At 43.9% G+C, this 14,894-nt stretch overlaps 1 protein-coding gene across 6 annotated transcripts in view; it reads right to left on the minus strand.

Moving 5' to 3' along the window:
- Nucleotides 1-14,894, minus strand: part of CNOT1 (CCR4-NOT transcription complex subunit 1) — a 59,336-nt gene that overhangs the window by 3,386 nt on the left and 41,056 nt on the right. For 3 of the 6 annotated variants that reach the window (XM_086621208.1, XM_086621210.1, XM_086621206.1), the window contains exons 30-44: nt 14,270-14,400; nt 13,427-13,723; nt 10,947-11,087; nt 10,737-10,841; nt 10,030-10,149; nt 9,302-9,493; nt 7,588-7,730; nt 6,886-6,994; nt 6,623-6,792; nt 5,294-5,525; nt 3,292-3,540; nt 2,498-2,661; nt 2,103-2,220; nt 1,532-1,633; nt 1,114-1,287 (exon numbers count right to left, since the gene is read on the minus strand). In XM_086621208.1, the coding sequence (XP_086477334.1) occupies nt 1,114-1,287; nt 1,532-1,633; nt 2,103-2,220; nt 2,498-2,661; nt 3,292-3,540; nt 5,294-5,525; nt 6,623-6,792; nt 6,886-6,994; nt 7,588-7,730; nt 9,302-9,493; nt 10,030-10,149; nt 10,737-10,841; nt 10,947-11,087; nt 13,427-13,723; nt 14,270-14,400 (2,447 nt within the window). Of the gene's footprint in view, nt 1-1,113; nt 1,288-1,531; nt 1,634-2,102; nt 2,221-2,497; nt 2,662-3,291; nt 3,541-5,293; nt 5,526-6,622; nt 6,793-6,885; nt 6,995-7,587; nt 7,731-9,301; nt 9,497-10,029; nt 10,150-10,736; nt 10,842-10,946; nt 11,088-13,426; nt 13,724-14,269; nt 14,401-14,894 lie in introns of all 6 variants that reach the window. The other 3 variants (XM_086621207.1, XM_086621209.1, XM_086621205.1) reach the window with 1 other exon arrangement.

The raw sequence follows: 14,894 nt of genomic DNA on the forward strand, positions 1-14,894 counted from the left end.
AGTGAGAGTAGAGGATAAAAGAATTCAAGGGCAAAGGCCTTTGAAATCTCCCTATCTACACTCAGGACAGTTTGTAAAAGAACACAAATGTGCACATGAGTGAAGAATGGCCTTCCTGAACCTCAGGTGGTAATAGTGACTGTTGCAGCTTCACTCTTGTCACCCTGCATCGCTCAGGCAGTGAGGAACACTAGGAAGACAAGGCTTTAGCAGTGCGAGAAAGTTTGCTCCTCATCGTTTCACGACAAGGATACTGCCGCATGCCCAAACATTTAATTAGGCAACATGAACGCTTCTCGAAGTCTCCCCCCATTATGCAAGAGGCTTGCTTCAGGATGGAGGTTTATCTCGTTATTTTTGAGAGACGACAGTGTCCGTGTTTCTCGTCAAAAAGTATTTTCAATGACACAGTGCTCCGACACCAGCTCTTCAACAATGAGTCCGCTGAAGCCCGGCCCCCACGCATCCTGCCAAGCACAAGCTGCCATCCAGCGTGAGCTGCACAAAACCGAGCTGAGAACTGCGGGCTCAACTTCCCAACAGGTTGGCTCTGGCAAAGCCACGGAGACTGCTTAAGTAGTCTTGTTTTCCAGTGGCAAATGAGACAGAAAAATGATACAGACGCCCTTGCTCCAACCGTGTGCCAGTCATATCTAGGGACAGCTTTCCATGCAAAAGCTAGGTTCTCCGTGGAGTTCTTGTGTAACAGGAGACTCAACAGCCTGTTCTTTTAGGTTGAACCTGCACAGACCTTGCGAGCAAGCTAAGTGTCTACTGAGGTAGATACCATGTGAAACCACACAGACCAGAGTCAAGCATTATGTTTCCAGCTGCAACAAATTTCATCCAGGACAAGGACTGCATCCCACTCTGTATGGAAACTGTCAAACATTGAGCATTACAACATAACTGAAACCTACAAACTTGAAAAAAAATGCTGTTCTGCTAGCTGCCGACTATGTCACTGAAGTTTCAAATCAACTGTGAACTTTTGAATTCAATTACTAGTAAAATTGTTCCCAAAATTTCACAGCCTCCACTGAACAAAACAGATAAAGAGTATTTGGAGCATAAAAGCTTCCCATTATCCATCTCATGAAAGTTAAGTCCTACCTTTAAATTAGGGGTGAAAGGGTCTGGAAGCCTCATATTCCGTGGGAAGGCACTCAGGATCAGATTCCTTAGCTGAATACAGTTAGGTGGGATCACGTCACAGAACCCATAGTGGTAGTCACAAAGGAATTCTGGGAAGTCATGCAACAAGACCAGCAACACACGCAGAGTGCCCTGTGAAATAAAATATAATATGGAAGAGGTGTGTAATTGTTGAAACTGCCCAAGAGCTTGCAGAGCCATCCTATGTCATGTGGTTAACGTTAACAGGAGGAAATTAATCTGGGAAGGCAGCCTGTTTCTGTCCCACACCAGATTTGTGTTTAAGAAACAAATTGTAAAAGAACAGTAAATCCTGCTTTGCTACCAGAACACCTCTAATTTCAGACAACTTTAGTTGGAAGTAGCATTTTTTTACCTTATAAAGAATTTGCATAGGTTTGGTGAGTTCCACGTTTCTAAGGAACGGAGCCAAGTACTTGAAGAGATCGATCAGTAACTGGGCATACATAGGCCAACCCTGCCAAGAAAAAAACCCAGGTGGAACACGTGTAGTGAAGAGCAGTTACCTTAAGTTCAAAACCATAATTAAATTGGTCTTCCTATAAACCTGGACTGAAGTTATGTCCCACTGCTAGCTCTAGCAGCGAGTGCAGCACGGCTCGTTTCAAGAGCTTTAGCTGCACATCGGATGCTCCAAGTGTTTCCAGAACACTCAACATGCCACACTCAGCTGCCAGGATTTGGTCTGGCCTACAGCTCTTCCAGACTCTGACAAAGGCATGTTTATTAAATTCAGTTCACCCCGTATTCCATAGTTTATTGGCACAAAGACTCTCCTCCATGCAGTTAGGTTACTGTGAATATGGAAGACAACAAAAACAGAACAGCCATGCTCCTAGTGCACTTCGAGAGACGTGAAACAGCACCACACCAGATAAGCATCCGTGTGAGCTTTTTAATTCAGAAGAGATAAACTGCAGCCACACCTTCTGCTGTGGTGTATGTGCCAGCATTCTTGCAATAAATATCCGATGGGAGATCAGTTCCAGCCAGGCATAAACAAAACCTGGAGCTTTTGTAGGCCTCAGGATGTGAAATGTGTTACTGAAAGAAAAGTTAGAGCAGGTTAGAAGTGCACAGCAATAAGATTGCTTTTTGTAACATCGAGGGAAAACATACCCAGCCCTAAAAGCAAGGCATTTTAGCATCTTGGGTTTTACCAGTCATCTTCCTTAAAAAACAAGCAAGTGGACAGTCTACAGGAGAATCAGTTATTCCGAACGTGATTAAGCCACCACAAAGGAACAGATAGCCTTTAGATGAAAAAAATCTTGATCCTACCAGGACAGGATGAGCATTGTAGTCAGTCCCAAATACATACCAGAAAGCTGTGAGCGTCTGGAAGTTGATGGTCTCCAGCACATGCTCAGGAGCATTTAATTCCAACAGCAACATGATGAAAATGCGATGGTAAGGAAGTTGCTGAAACTCACTCTGCCGAACATCGTGGTCTTGCAGAAGAACTCCCACCACAATACCAAGAACCTACAGAGATCAAGACATTTCAGTGGTGACAGCAAGAACTACTCTGCAACTCAGACTACAGGTAACACTTTAGCCATTGGCAAAAAAAGAAATCAGTAGATTCTAACAAGAACCAAGAATTCTAGTTATTAGAAGCGTTATGTAAATTAGTATTATAATCTGTATCAGCAACTCCCAACCACTGTACTTTGCTCCCAGTGTTCCATGGACCACAGTCACAGTGACTGACTGGGCCGTGCTGGAAGGTCTTAACTACCTCAGACCATTTTATCCATAAACCAAACAGTGTCAGAGCATAGGCAAGGCCCTCACGAAATCAAGGCGGACCCCCAGGAGATCACCAACCTTAAACCACACTTTCCAATGCCTCAAAACAACAGCACTTGACTTTTATTTCAAGGCACAAAGACGAGTTTCAGGTTGATTTGATACAAAATCTTTCTGAACAAGAAAACCACTCGGTATCCTGATGCTCCACTCAATAGTTGATCAGTTTAGTGACCAAACTGTTAAAGTCCTCATCCGATATTTTAGCAGTAGCCTGCATTAAGGTCTCTATTCCACGTTTATCAGCAAAGGTACCTCAAATTACGTATTTGAAATGCAACAAGTACAAAAAGGGTTCCCAACCTTATTCAGGAGGTTGATCTTTGTAACTGTGTTGGTTGCCTCCCCAGAGTGCTTCACCAGCAGTGCAATAAGTCGCACGAAGGCATCCAGATTGTGGTAGCACTTGGCTCGAATCATGGTGGGGTTGGCAGCAGGATTATGCTGTTGCTCAGCCTGAGCACGGTAGCTGATCTCAACACACATTTCAGTGCAAAGACGGAAAAAGCGGGTGATCAGGTCGTCTGTTTTCAGGATTCCTTGCTGGTGCATCTGCTCGGGAAAGGAAAAAACCTCAGTGCCGTAACCACGGAAAGTTTATTTTACAACTTATTTCAAACAACAAATAATTTACAAAGCACTCGGCTTGCCTAGCACAGTTAATTTCTACCACACTCAAGAGATATGAGTAGGAAGCTCTCTCTGCTACTCTTCCCCAAGATTAATATTTTCAAAGCAACTTGAGGGTGGCAACATGATTTTGGAAAGACAGAGTCCTTAGACCCCAATTCTTTTCAACCATCAGCACAGCTGAGGAGCCTGGTTCAGTATCAGTTCTGCCACCAGCACTCAGCCTTGCATGAAGGACAGCAAATTTGGTCTGTCAGGCCTTCAGGAGACCACGAGCTCTGGGAATGGCAGCCCTCAGCTACCAGCTCAGGAACCATCACTGCTTTGCAGCAACATTCTGCAGAAGCAGACTGCATTTGGATCATGAATTTCCCTCACATAAACATAAAATGCGTTAAAGCCATCAAAATGAAACAAATTACACTGCAGGAAGCCTCTGGGTTTTGAATAAAGCATCTTACTTGTAAACTTCTACTGCACAGACATGAAGCTATATAAACAGCATAATTGCTATCTGTTGGAGAACTTCTAGTATTTCTGAACGTTTTGGGGTTTTTTTGTGTTGTTTTGTTTTTGTTTTTTTTTAAAAAAGGAATTAATGTGTCTGCCTTTGAGGCTCTATGCTCCTTCTCGCCCTAAAGACTAGTGGAAAGGAAGCAACACTTAAAGCAGCCAAAATTATTGTCATTTAAGTTTGGTAATAAAACTTTGTTTAATGCAGGTATTACAAAATACTGCACCCAAGCTCATAGCTAAAGCCTGTAAGGAAAAAATTACATATAAACACTCCACTTCCATATAGTTCAAATCTAATCAAATATGTACAAAATGTAAGCAAACAAGTGTGAAGAAAGAGTGAAGCAGGATAAAAGTGCATTATTATGAATATACTATGCTGAAGTACACTTTATGAGCACACTTTAAGGTATAAAAAGAGTGAGGTCACATGAAGAGGAAAAACTTCTTTTTAAAAAGTGGGTTTGACACAAGATCCATTCAAAACGTTCAAAAAAAGAAAAGGTTATGCAGTGGAAGTCAGACCAACAGAAAGCTGGCTACGAGCCAGTATATGAGGACACTAAAGTCACAAAAAAATATCACTGTATCAGTCAAGATCTTTATGCATACTTTGTAGCTTGAACTTCTTTTGGTTGCTAGAACCATTTCCCTTCTTGGTCACACCTGGAAGGCAGATGTGTGCTGTTCACCACACCTGTTAAGTTTTTCCTCACTCTAACAATACCAGTTAGAAGGATTTCCTTGTTCACATGGTCTGAAACAATTCACCTACATCTCTATTAGCAATTTCCTCCTGTAGGCTGTCAGAGCTTTTAGTGTTACCCATAAGGAGCTCAAGCTTCATTACACCAAGTGTGTCAGAACTATTCCCAACAGCTAACTCAGCTGGAGTTCTTTTCCCACCAGACTTATCCCAAAACTCATGGTCTGAACTGACAGCTTGTTGCTATAGTAGCTGAAAAACATGATTCAGTGGAGGGTAGGGGTTTCTACAGAACTTTACCATCAAAACCAGACAAAATTTTGATAGTCAACTGCCATACACCCAAAAATTTCAGAAGGATGCCTAACATGGGTTATAACACTGCTTTAAAACGGAGGGCATCACACCCTACTTATGTTGAATAAAAAGCACCTTTCTTTCCAAAAGCTCTACCTGTCCAACAAACGCAGAGAATGCTTTGGTACTGTCACGGCCTGCTGCAGCTGAATGGTAGAGGTTCACCCACTCCCTCAGCAGGTATTCCGCCTTCTCCCTCAGACCTGGCGGATCATCGTACTCAGAGGCTTGGGAAATTCCGGAATGCATCATGAAATTGGGACCTCCATGAGCACGGTCAATCATTGCTTCGTAGTTGGATCGGACCACTTCCATCAGCTGGGGTAATCTGATGCAACAGACCAGAGCAAGAGCTAGGTTAGAATTTCTCCTCCCCGAGAAGGTGCTGGAACTGGAAGCTCAGTCAAATACAGCTGAAAGCAAATCAATTATTTCTTATACTAAATCTTCCTATCTTCCAGTTCTCACTGGAACAGCAGAAGTCAGTCATGAAAGCAGATACATTTATGATGAAATAAGGAACACTGAAGTCATACAAGCTTTGAAGTTCCACTCCAATTCATAGTGGTGTGCAAGTACTAGAAACAGCTTCACTTCTGCAGACTTTGGAAGCCTTAAAACGCTCCAAAATAGTGAGATGCCCGTGTAAACAGCCTGACTGGGGCACTAAATTTGGCTGCAGTGAAAGTCAAGTCATACAGCAAAGACAGTCTACCCAACTGCAAACGAGAAGAGTTTTGTTTTGGGACTCCCCACGAGCAGTTGTGCTGGACAGGGAAGCCATTGGCACCACCACCAGCCAGCTTCTGGTTGTTCTCACAGCAACCCAGAGCTCTCCAAGCTCCAATTCCTGTCTTTCTCAGACCCAGCTGCTATTGCTTCCACCTTAGCAACAGGAGGCGTGCAAGACCCACAGGTATTTCCAGATGCTGTGGCAACATTTGCTGCCCGATTACCTGCTGGTGGACACACAAGCCATGTGAGATTGGTAAATGATTGCTTCGTGGACTCTAAACAAAATTGTCTAAAGAAACAGAAAGGATTACCTAATTGACGAATTGCCTGTGATTAACAAATTAACTTATTAACACCTGGATATTTAAGATTTAAGCAGGTAAGAATATTGCCTAAATTTAAGATAAAACAGGAATTCAAGCAAGTTTCTCACAGTACCATGGTGTTTTGGAGCATGGTGCATACAAAGATTTTCCTGCTCAAGCATTCAGTTTGATACGGTGCTGCAGCTGCCTCTATTTTGACATAAAATCAGCACAATTACATTAGAGTGACAGTTTAACAGATGACTGCAGCCCTGGAGAAAGTTTAAAGCTGTGTGACCGAATGATACGAGACATTGCCTATATGACATTGAAATCATATATAAGCGTGAGAGAAGTAATATATTGCACAGCATTTTGATCTCACCCTTCCGGGGCGTTTCCTCTGGAATGAGCATTAATCCTCATGAGTGTCTCAATGGTGTGAAACAGATCTGCCTCTGTTACATGGGCAACGCTTCTCTCATCCACCAACAGGATCTTTACCAACTGCATGGCAAAGGCCACAGCCATGTAGTTCAAACCATTCTCCATTGACTGTCAACAGGAAAAAGGCAATTAAAGTTCAACCACAAAGCTTACAGTGGACTGACCGTAACTTCTGCTCCAAAAAAAGCAGGTTCCCCTTACTTGAGCCAAGTGAAGGTCATACTGCTGCATGTTCACCAGGTGATTGCGGACTAGCAGCTCCACAGCTTCCACGTTGTACTTGTACTCATCTCTGCATTCAATCAGGCACCTGAAGAAGTGGGCTGCTTTTAAAAAGCATACTTCAACAACACAGTTTAAGTGAAGCAACTCCAACCTAATACTTTAGAAACGGTGCCCTTCACTGTGATTCATTACTCAGCTCCAAAAGAAGCCTCTTCTAGAGCATTCTCTAAGGTAATGTTTCAGTTCAGAGCGGTCACCAGCCTCAAGCATTTGTTGCCCTGCACAACTAGTCACAACAGCCCTTTGAGAGCTTCAGGTTATTCAGCATAAGAAGCCTTTCTTGTGAGGACAACATGGCCCATCTGCCTAGCTGAAGTGCTTCTGCTGCAGGAATATGTCACAGATTATGACAGCATTTAGAGACATTCTCTATAAAATGAGGAAAAAAACCCCAGAGCATCTCGAATGCTTAATTCCATTAAAGATTCCCATCATGCGCTAGGATGAAGCAGCATTATCAGAAGATCTAGTTACTTATGACAAAAAAAACTAGTTATTCTTTTGCCTGTCCAAATTGCAGCAATGCAAAATAACAACTGACAAGTGATTCAGAATAACACAGTAACTCCCAAAAGATGATGAAAGCGACATGGATGTTCCTGCTGGCTCATAACTGACCTAGTAATTTGTTTATTACACCACGGAGATCCATATGCACGGCCGTCCTGCAGAGCCTTCAGCACAAGCAGATGACACTCACGATAGCGAAGCAGGAGGTCAGCATCTGCCCCGCTGGTGGCATCCAGCAAGCCCTCCACAGCCTAGAAGAGATGCAACCTGTTAGCAGGGGAAAAAACAAGTCCTCTTCCAAATCTTCTGCAAGTTACATCAGCAAGACTTATCACCAGAAGACCTTGCAGACACGCACAAACCAATTTAGTCATTGTGCTGACCCCTTGATAAGCCTATGTGAGATTTTACCAGCTACCAGGGCATCTACACGCTCACACTACACAGCTGTCCTCACCCGCAATTCTGCATATGGCTCGCAAAAAACTACATGAAAGGATTTACAGAACCTGCCAGAGGTCAGTTATCAGGTTCTTTAGACAAAGAGCTGCAGCACTTGGAGATTCACCTGTGCTAGGCTACAGCAAAAGAAGATGAGTCAAGAAAAAGAGTTTCCCTCCAGCTTTCGGTTAGTTTTGTTTTGCCACTGTTCTTGGATCCTCATGCAGACAGCTCAGTATCCTTCCACTGTACTCACATGGATTTTTTTTTTCTCCACATCTGTCACTATGCTCTGCACTACTACACAGGCACCGACGTTAGCTCAGCTCGCAGAGCTCACTGCAACACTCCCTGCCTGGTACAGTCTACTAGTTCTGGCTGGGATGGAGTTAATTTTCTTCACAGCAGCCCATATGGTGCTCTGCTTTGGATCTGTGCCCAAACAGTGCTGACAATACACCAGTGCCTTGCCGACTGCTGAACAGCACTTGTACAGCATCAAGGCTGCTTCTTTCCCACTCTGCCTTCTCCACCAGTGGATGGGCAAGAGGTTGGGAAGCAACACAGCCAGGACAGCTGACAAACTGAATAAAGGGATATTCCACACCATATGACATCATGCTTAGCAATAAAAGCTCAGGGAAAGGAGGATGAAAGAAGGCATTCACAGTTATGTTTGTCTTTCCAAGCAAACATTCATGTGCTGAAGCCCTGCTTTCCAAGGAGCGGCAAGACATCTGCCTGCTGATGGGAAGTAGTGATGTTTTTTTGTTTTGTTCGTGCACACAGCTTTTGCTTTCCCTACTAAACTGTCACAATCTGAATGATCAAGGTCATCTTGCCTTCCCTCTATTTTCTCCCTGTCCTGCAGGAAAGCTGAAGGAGCAAGCATTCAACCTATCACGCATGCTCGTTTATAAGTTACTGCAATATACAATTCCCAAGTGTGCCACATAAACCCAGCCCTGTGCTCAACACTATCCACCTACAAGGGCAGTTCAAACATCGTCTTAGCCTCCAAATCATCCTGAAATCCAAGGCTATTCTGGAGTGCAACAGCTGCCTACTGGCCACATCTGAACAGAACTCCCCTAAGTCTCAGGATTCTGCACCTGCTTCTTTGCACACCATCCTGGTCACCGCATGTACAATACACCAAGTGCACACCATGGCCCTCTTCCCATTTTATTTACTCAGTTTCCCAAGACAGCAGTTGTTCAGTTTTGTTCACCAAGCAAGTTCCACAGGATGCATGAAGATACACAGTCACCAGTAAGACAGTGCACACGCCAGATGAGTAATGAGCTCTAGGTGGGTTGTTACAGGACAAGAGTTGTTAAATCTTAAATTTAATAACTTGATAAAATAAAGATACACTCACCTTCTGCAGTAGTCCAAGTGCAGCAATAGCATCCCGGGAGTTACGAGCTACTACCACAGCCTCCAAGAGGCTGCGCAACGCTTGAGCTTGAGGATTCATGGCCAAGGTGTGTGGAATGGACTGCAGGTGCTGCTCCAGTTCTGTCATACATTTGTCATAGATTTGTGCTACATCATCTGTAGCCCAAGCTTGCTGCTTAAGAAAAAGTGGGAATGAGTGATTTTTGCAAGGATTGTATCTGTGAAACTCAAATACCAATTGGCTCTTCTGCTTAGCAAATTATACTATCCAGAATTTAGGCCTCTACAGCATTGTAGCTTAGTTATGCTGGCATTTTAAATACACGAGTGTGAGCAAATTAAGCTGTGGAAATAACTAGCAAACAATTCTAGCAGTCCTTAAGATCAAATATGCATACAAAAATCTGCTCATAATCCATGCTTGCAATCCATCATCTTCCCACAAAAGCAACCTGAGATTTGAGTAAGACGTTCCATTGCTACCACAACTTGCAGATCTTGTCCCAAGTTGGGTTACAAACCCCTAAGACTAGATACAAGTCTTATGTTGCCATTATTTTGCCATTAAAACTCATGCATCTTTCAACCACTATTCCCAAGCAATACAAATTCTGATTCTTACTAGTCTTCTAGCAAAGGACACAAGTTGTGCAACGTTCACCAAAAGGGCTACAGGACTCTCAAGCTGGTTAGTTCAGAAATCTCTACCTTCATAGGCTGAGCCAAAAATCCCGTGGGCTGAGTTAAGTCATTGGTAGGCAAGAAGCCAGGGACATTGCGTGCAAACTCTTCGTAAACAGCCAGCTGTTTTGGGTCCACACCTCCAACCTTTGCAACAAAAAGAACAGCCATTAATTTCATCATTAAACACTGTGGCAGTAGGAAATGAAGGCAGTTTGTGTAACAGGTAGCTGCTCAAGCATGTTCTTAAACAGAGTGGCCTCGACATCGAGTAGGATTCAGCTCCTCTGCACTGAGGTTCTATCTCTCCTGCCACACCTCCCAACAGGAGGATTTTGCTCTCACATTCCCAGAAACAGCAATAACTAAATAGTGGCTTCGAGCGTACCTGATGCACAAGAGAAATGCTCTGCTGAGAGCACATGGTATATGCTTTAAAGGAAGAAAATATAAAGGACATAAAACAAAAAGACTAGTTATCTTTCAGTGAAAGGGCCAGCATGGAACAAGAGACAGGACTTCATGTCCTCAAGGAATTAAGGAAAATGGTACAAACATTCATTTTGGAACAACATATTCATGTGTTTCCATTACTAGTCAAGCTAATGGCAGTTGCACTGTTAGACGAGACTAACAACATACAGAATTGCTCAGCTGAAGCTGCACCATCCACTTTTCCTTACCAGGAGTGGGAGAAGAGCAGCAGCAGAACACAGCTCAGTTAACATCCTCACCTTTAACCTGATCTGCTCCGGCATCCGCTCAGCCTGGTAAGTTAACACAACAGGATCACAGTACCGACGTCCCTCTTGCCTAGCATGTTTTCTGAGCTCAAATTCCTGGGGAAAAAAACCCAAACACCACACTGACTTTTAGACATCGAGCCTGGATGTGCATGAGCACATATAATCCTTTCAAAAGTAAGACAGCAGTCCCCTACTCACAGTTGCGAGCCTCTTGTCCATCTCAGGGCCTGCCTTTTCCACAGCCGTCTTCTGGATAAAGCAGCATGCCAGCTCACAGTTATCCTGCGCCAACTGGGCCGCTGCCTGCTCCATCATGTCTCTCTGTTGTGGGGAGGCTGCCTATTGAAAACCACAACAATCAGGGAAGGCTGGGACTTTTCCCTGTATATTACTAGCCTTAAAATCCACCCCACTGCCTGTGCAGAACACCAGCAATAAAAAGGAACGCTCTTAGGAACGTGTTCTCTTGGCAGAGAATATACAATAACCTAATTCTGCATAGCTTTGAATAAAACATGTAGGCAAGACGACAGTAAAGACTTTCAAGGAGGAACAAAACAGCAGGAGGTTCCCCATCTTCTCCACCAACTTATCTCCAGGGCATAGAAATAAAGCCCTGCTGTAGACTGACGCACACACAACAGATGTTAACGCAGGAAAAGCAAGTCTTGCATCACAGTCTACAAGTTTTTCCACTTCCTAGGTTGTAATCAGAGAGTACAAAGGTGCAAAACAGTAGTCCTAAACGTTTTTCAGTGGGTTCCCTTTCTGATACAGACTTTCTTCTGTCCTCCTTGGAGTCTGCTTTAAGAGAACCCTGAACAGATGGACTTATTTTCAAGGTGCAGAGCAGCAACTCCCACTGGAAACGGAATACGCATATAAACACGGTCCAATCTACTTGGATTTCCTTGTCCATTAAGATCTACTTCCATTTCATCCATTCCTGAAAGCTACACTACTTCTTTCAAATAAAATAAATTCTTTCCTGCGAACCCACTTCACACAGTAAGCCAGATGTGAGTTTTTGGATGTCTTATACAGCACTTTCTTCTGCAACACAACATTTTGTGTAATTACTCCTTAAGAAAACCTCCTCGATTACAATGGGCCCTGTATCGATTTCATACACCTTCAGGGATAAAAAAACCTGACTATTGCTACATTTTCGTACTGTTCATGACATTTTTACAAACACCACCACACCCTAGCACTAAGTCTTCCACAAAACTTGAATTCCTTCTGCCTATACACATTCTTCCGTGGCATATCATGCCTGGTAGATATGCACAGCTCTAACGACGGTCTGTGTTCACTCTCCCCAACTTGAGTATCCCATTCCTACCTTCTCATATCATCCCAAAGGCAACCAGCTCTTCTCCAGTTGCCTCTCTAGCTGAACTGTAGTCACATCTGATGAAACACAGCAAGACTGCACACCAGAGAAATACTTGTGCCTCTCTTACTCAGAGGACAACGCTGCTTCCTCTTACGGTTACTAGCTCGACACCCAGATTGTTCACACAGGTGGTAACAGCGCCCACAGGCTCAGCTCACATGTTAACAAAGCGATACTAAAACTGCTTACACTCATCATTGTGTTTAAGATGGATGGAATGAGATTCATTTGTCTGCTTTTCCTGCTCTTCATCTCAGCAGTCAGGTTACTCGAAGCTCTTGTGTCTGTTGCTGACACTGACAGTAAGCACAGCAAGTATTCTGGGTAGCAGCTGCTGTTCTGGCCAGCATTTGTGAACCATTCCATTTAGTCCAGAAGGGAAAGCCACCACTTCAGCTCAAACTTTGTTCATTAAGAGTCCTGAAAGTAGCCTCTAGAAAACCCAATGAATTCACAAGCTGTGCAGAACAGTCTCAACTACAGATCTGCTAACAGCACAGGTAAATAAAATCTGCCTGAAGCACGCATACTAACAACCCAGGATATCACCAAAAAGTCCTAGAATCAATTTGGTCCTCCCCACTCTAGCTTTTCTACCTCAAAACCCACAGAAATGTAAGCACTGCAAGGCTTCCGTTATGGGATCAAGCTGCAGAGGACACTGGGGCAAGATAAAAAGGTAGCCAGGAATTTTGTGTGCAACACAGTAAGACCCACGTTACAGGCCTGGAGAAGACTCCAGGGAGACCTTCCAGCACCTAAAGGGGCTACAAGAAAGCTGGAGAGGGGCTTTGGACAAGGACAGGTAGTGACAGGACAAGGGGCAATGGATTTAAACTGAAAGAGGGGAGATTTCCATGAGATAGAAGAAAGAAATTTTTCCCTCTGAGGGTGGTGAGGCACTGGCACAGGTTGCCCAGAGAAGCTGTGGCTGCCCCATCCCTGGCAGTGTTCAAGGCCAGGTTGGATGAGGCTTTGGGCAACCTGGTGTAGTGGAAGGTGTCCCTGCCCATGGCAGGGGGGTTGGAACTAGATGATCTTTGAGGTCCCTTCCAACCCAAACCATTCTGTGATTCTATGATATGAGTTGTAATCTCAGCACATTTTTTTCACTCCAAATCCACAGGAGTCATGAGACACTTGTCCACTAAATTCATCTCCACACTAGTTAAGCCACATAATTAATCAACAGCTCTTGAGTGTGGAGAACTGATCTGGTAATGCCAGACGTCTGCAGTCCTGTAAGTTGGAAATAAGCTTCAGATGACACCACTCTTACCCTCAGTGCAGTAGCAAAACTATTTTTCAAGTTGGTGGCTATACTCATCAGCAAAGGCTCCCTGCAGGTAATCATGGCCATCCCAGCAGTCAGATTCCGCATCATATGGTGTGCGGCCACACGCATTCGTGACTCCTCCGAATCCAGCGCGAAGTCCTTCCTGACTATCTGCTCACAGGTAGTCATGGCAATCTTAATGGACCGATCCACCACCGGATGCACAAGCTCTTGCACCGCTCGCTCTATCGCCTGCCGCACACACTGCTTCAACTGCGGGTGGGCTTGGAACAGCGGAATCTGGAGGAGGATTTGGAAAGTTCAGTGAGAATAAAGAATCCCATTTACCCTAGACATCCACACTCTCTGAACACTTTTTACATTTACTGTCACAGCCTACAGTGCGCGCTCCTGTGTTGTGTTCCACATGCAGCTATGACAATATCTGATAATTCTGAAACTGGGACAGAGGGCCATTTTTTGTCCAAAGTCACAGGTGAGCACGATGCGAAGATTAACTTAAGAGCCTAGTCGCTGACTGGTCAAAAGGAGCACAGAAGCTCCTTGTAAGCTTCAGTCCTGATAGCAGCTATCCCAACTGACACTTACTGGCAGAAATAAATTTGATACTAATGTCACAGTGAAAGATCACTCGACCATCTACGATTACTACACAACTACAAGCCACCCCTAAAGTTCTCCACTTGTTACCACTCACTCTCCCCAATGCTTTTGAGAAGTGACTCTCCAATAACTTTGACAAAATGCTGCTCCCACCAGCTGAGATCTATGGCAATGCTAGTGACAAGGATTCTTGTAGCAAACCACATCAGCTCTAAAACTTACCGTTGGATTTAAGGTAATATGTGGAGCCAGCCCTCCTAAAGAATAGACATTGATGTCGTGGTAACTGTACTGGGGCTGTGGAGGAACCGTGGCTGTACAAGTGGTGCTGGTAGCTGGAGTTGTAGAAGCAGCTATAGAAAACAAGAATTTTTGTATTGAATCATGACTGAAAAGCAAGTGCTTATCACAGAAGTAGATACTTATTGAAATCAGGAAGTGACCAAGAAACAAAAGTTTCTCAGTTTGATCACAAAGCCTCCTAAACTCATCAAGCAATTTTTATTCCCCGTTTTCCCAATGATTAGTACCAAACTAGCACATTTCAGCAGAGCTGTTTGTTATGACACAGTTTAAACTCTGATGTCTTGTTAATAGATCATCCTGCTTCACTCCCTTCTAAGGAGTAGCTACACAAGGCATATGTAGAATTAGTCCTCAGGATGGCTTCCATTCCCTTCCTGCCTCCAAACTCCGTACCTCTACTTCTATTACAGAACCATACAAGTGCTCCCAAACGTTCAGTAATGTCACAGCAAGGTAAGTAGCTTCACATTCTTCTCCCCAGTAGCATAACCTGTCTTACTAAAACTTGTATAGTACGGTTCTGGGTTCTGTTTGAAATGTA

Source organism: Tauraco erythrolophus, chromosome 15 (genome assembly GCF_009769465.1).
Source record: "Tauraco erythrolophus isolate bTauEry1 chromosome 15, bTauEry1.pri, whole genome shotgun sequence".
NCBI classification, from domain to species: Eukaryota; Metazoa; Chordata; class Aves; order Musophagiformes; family Musophagidae; genus Tauraco; species Tauraco erythrolophus.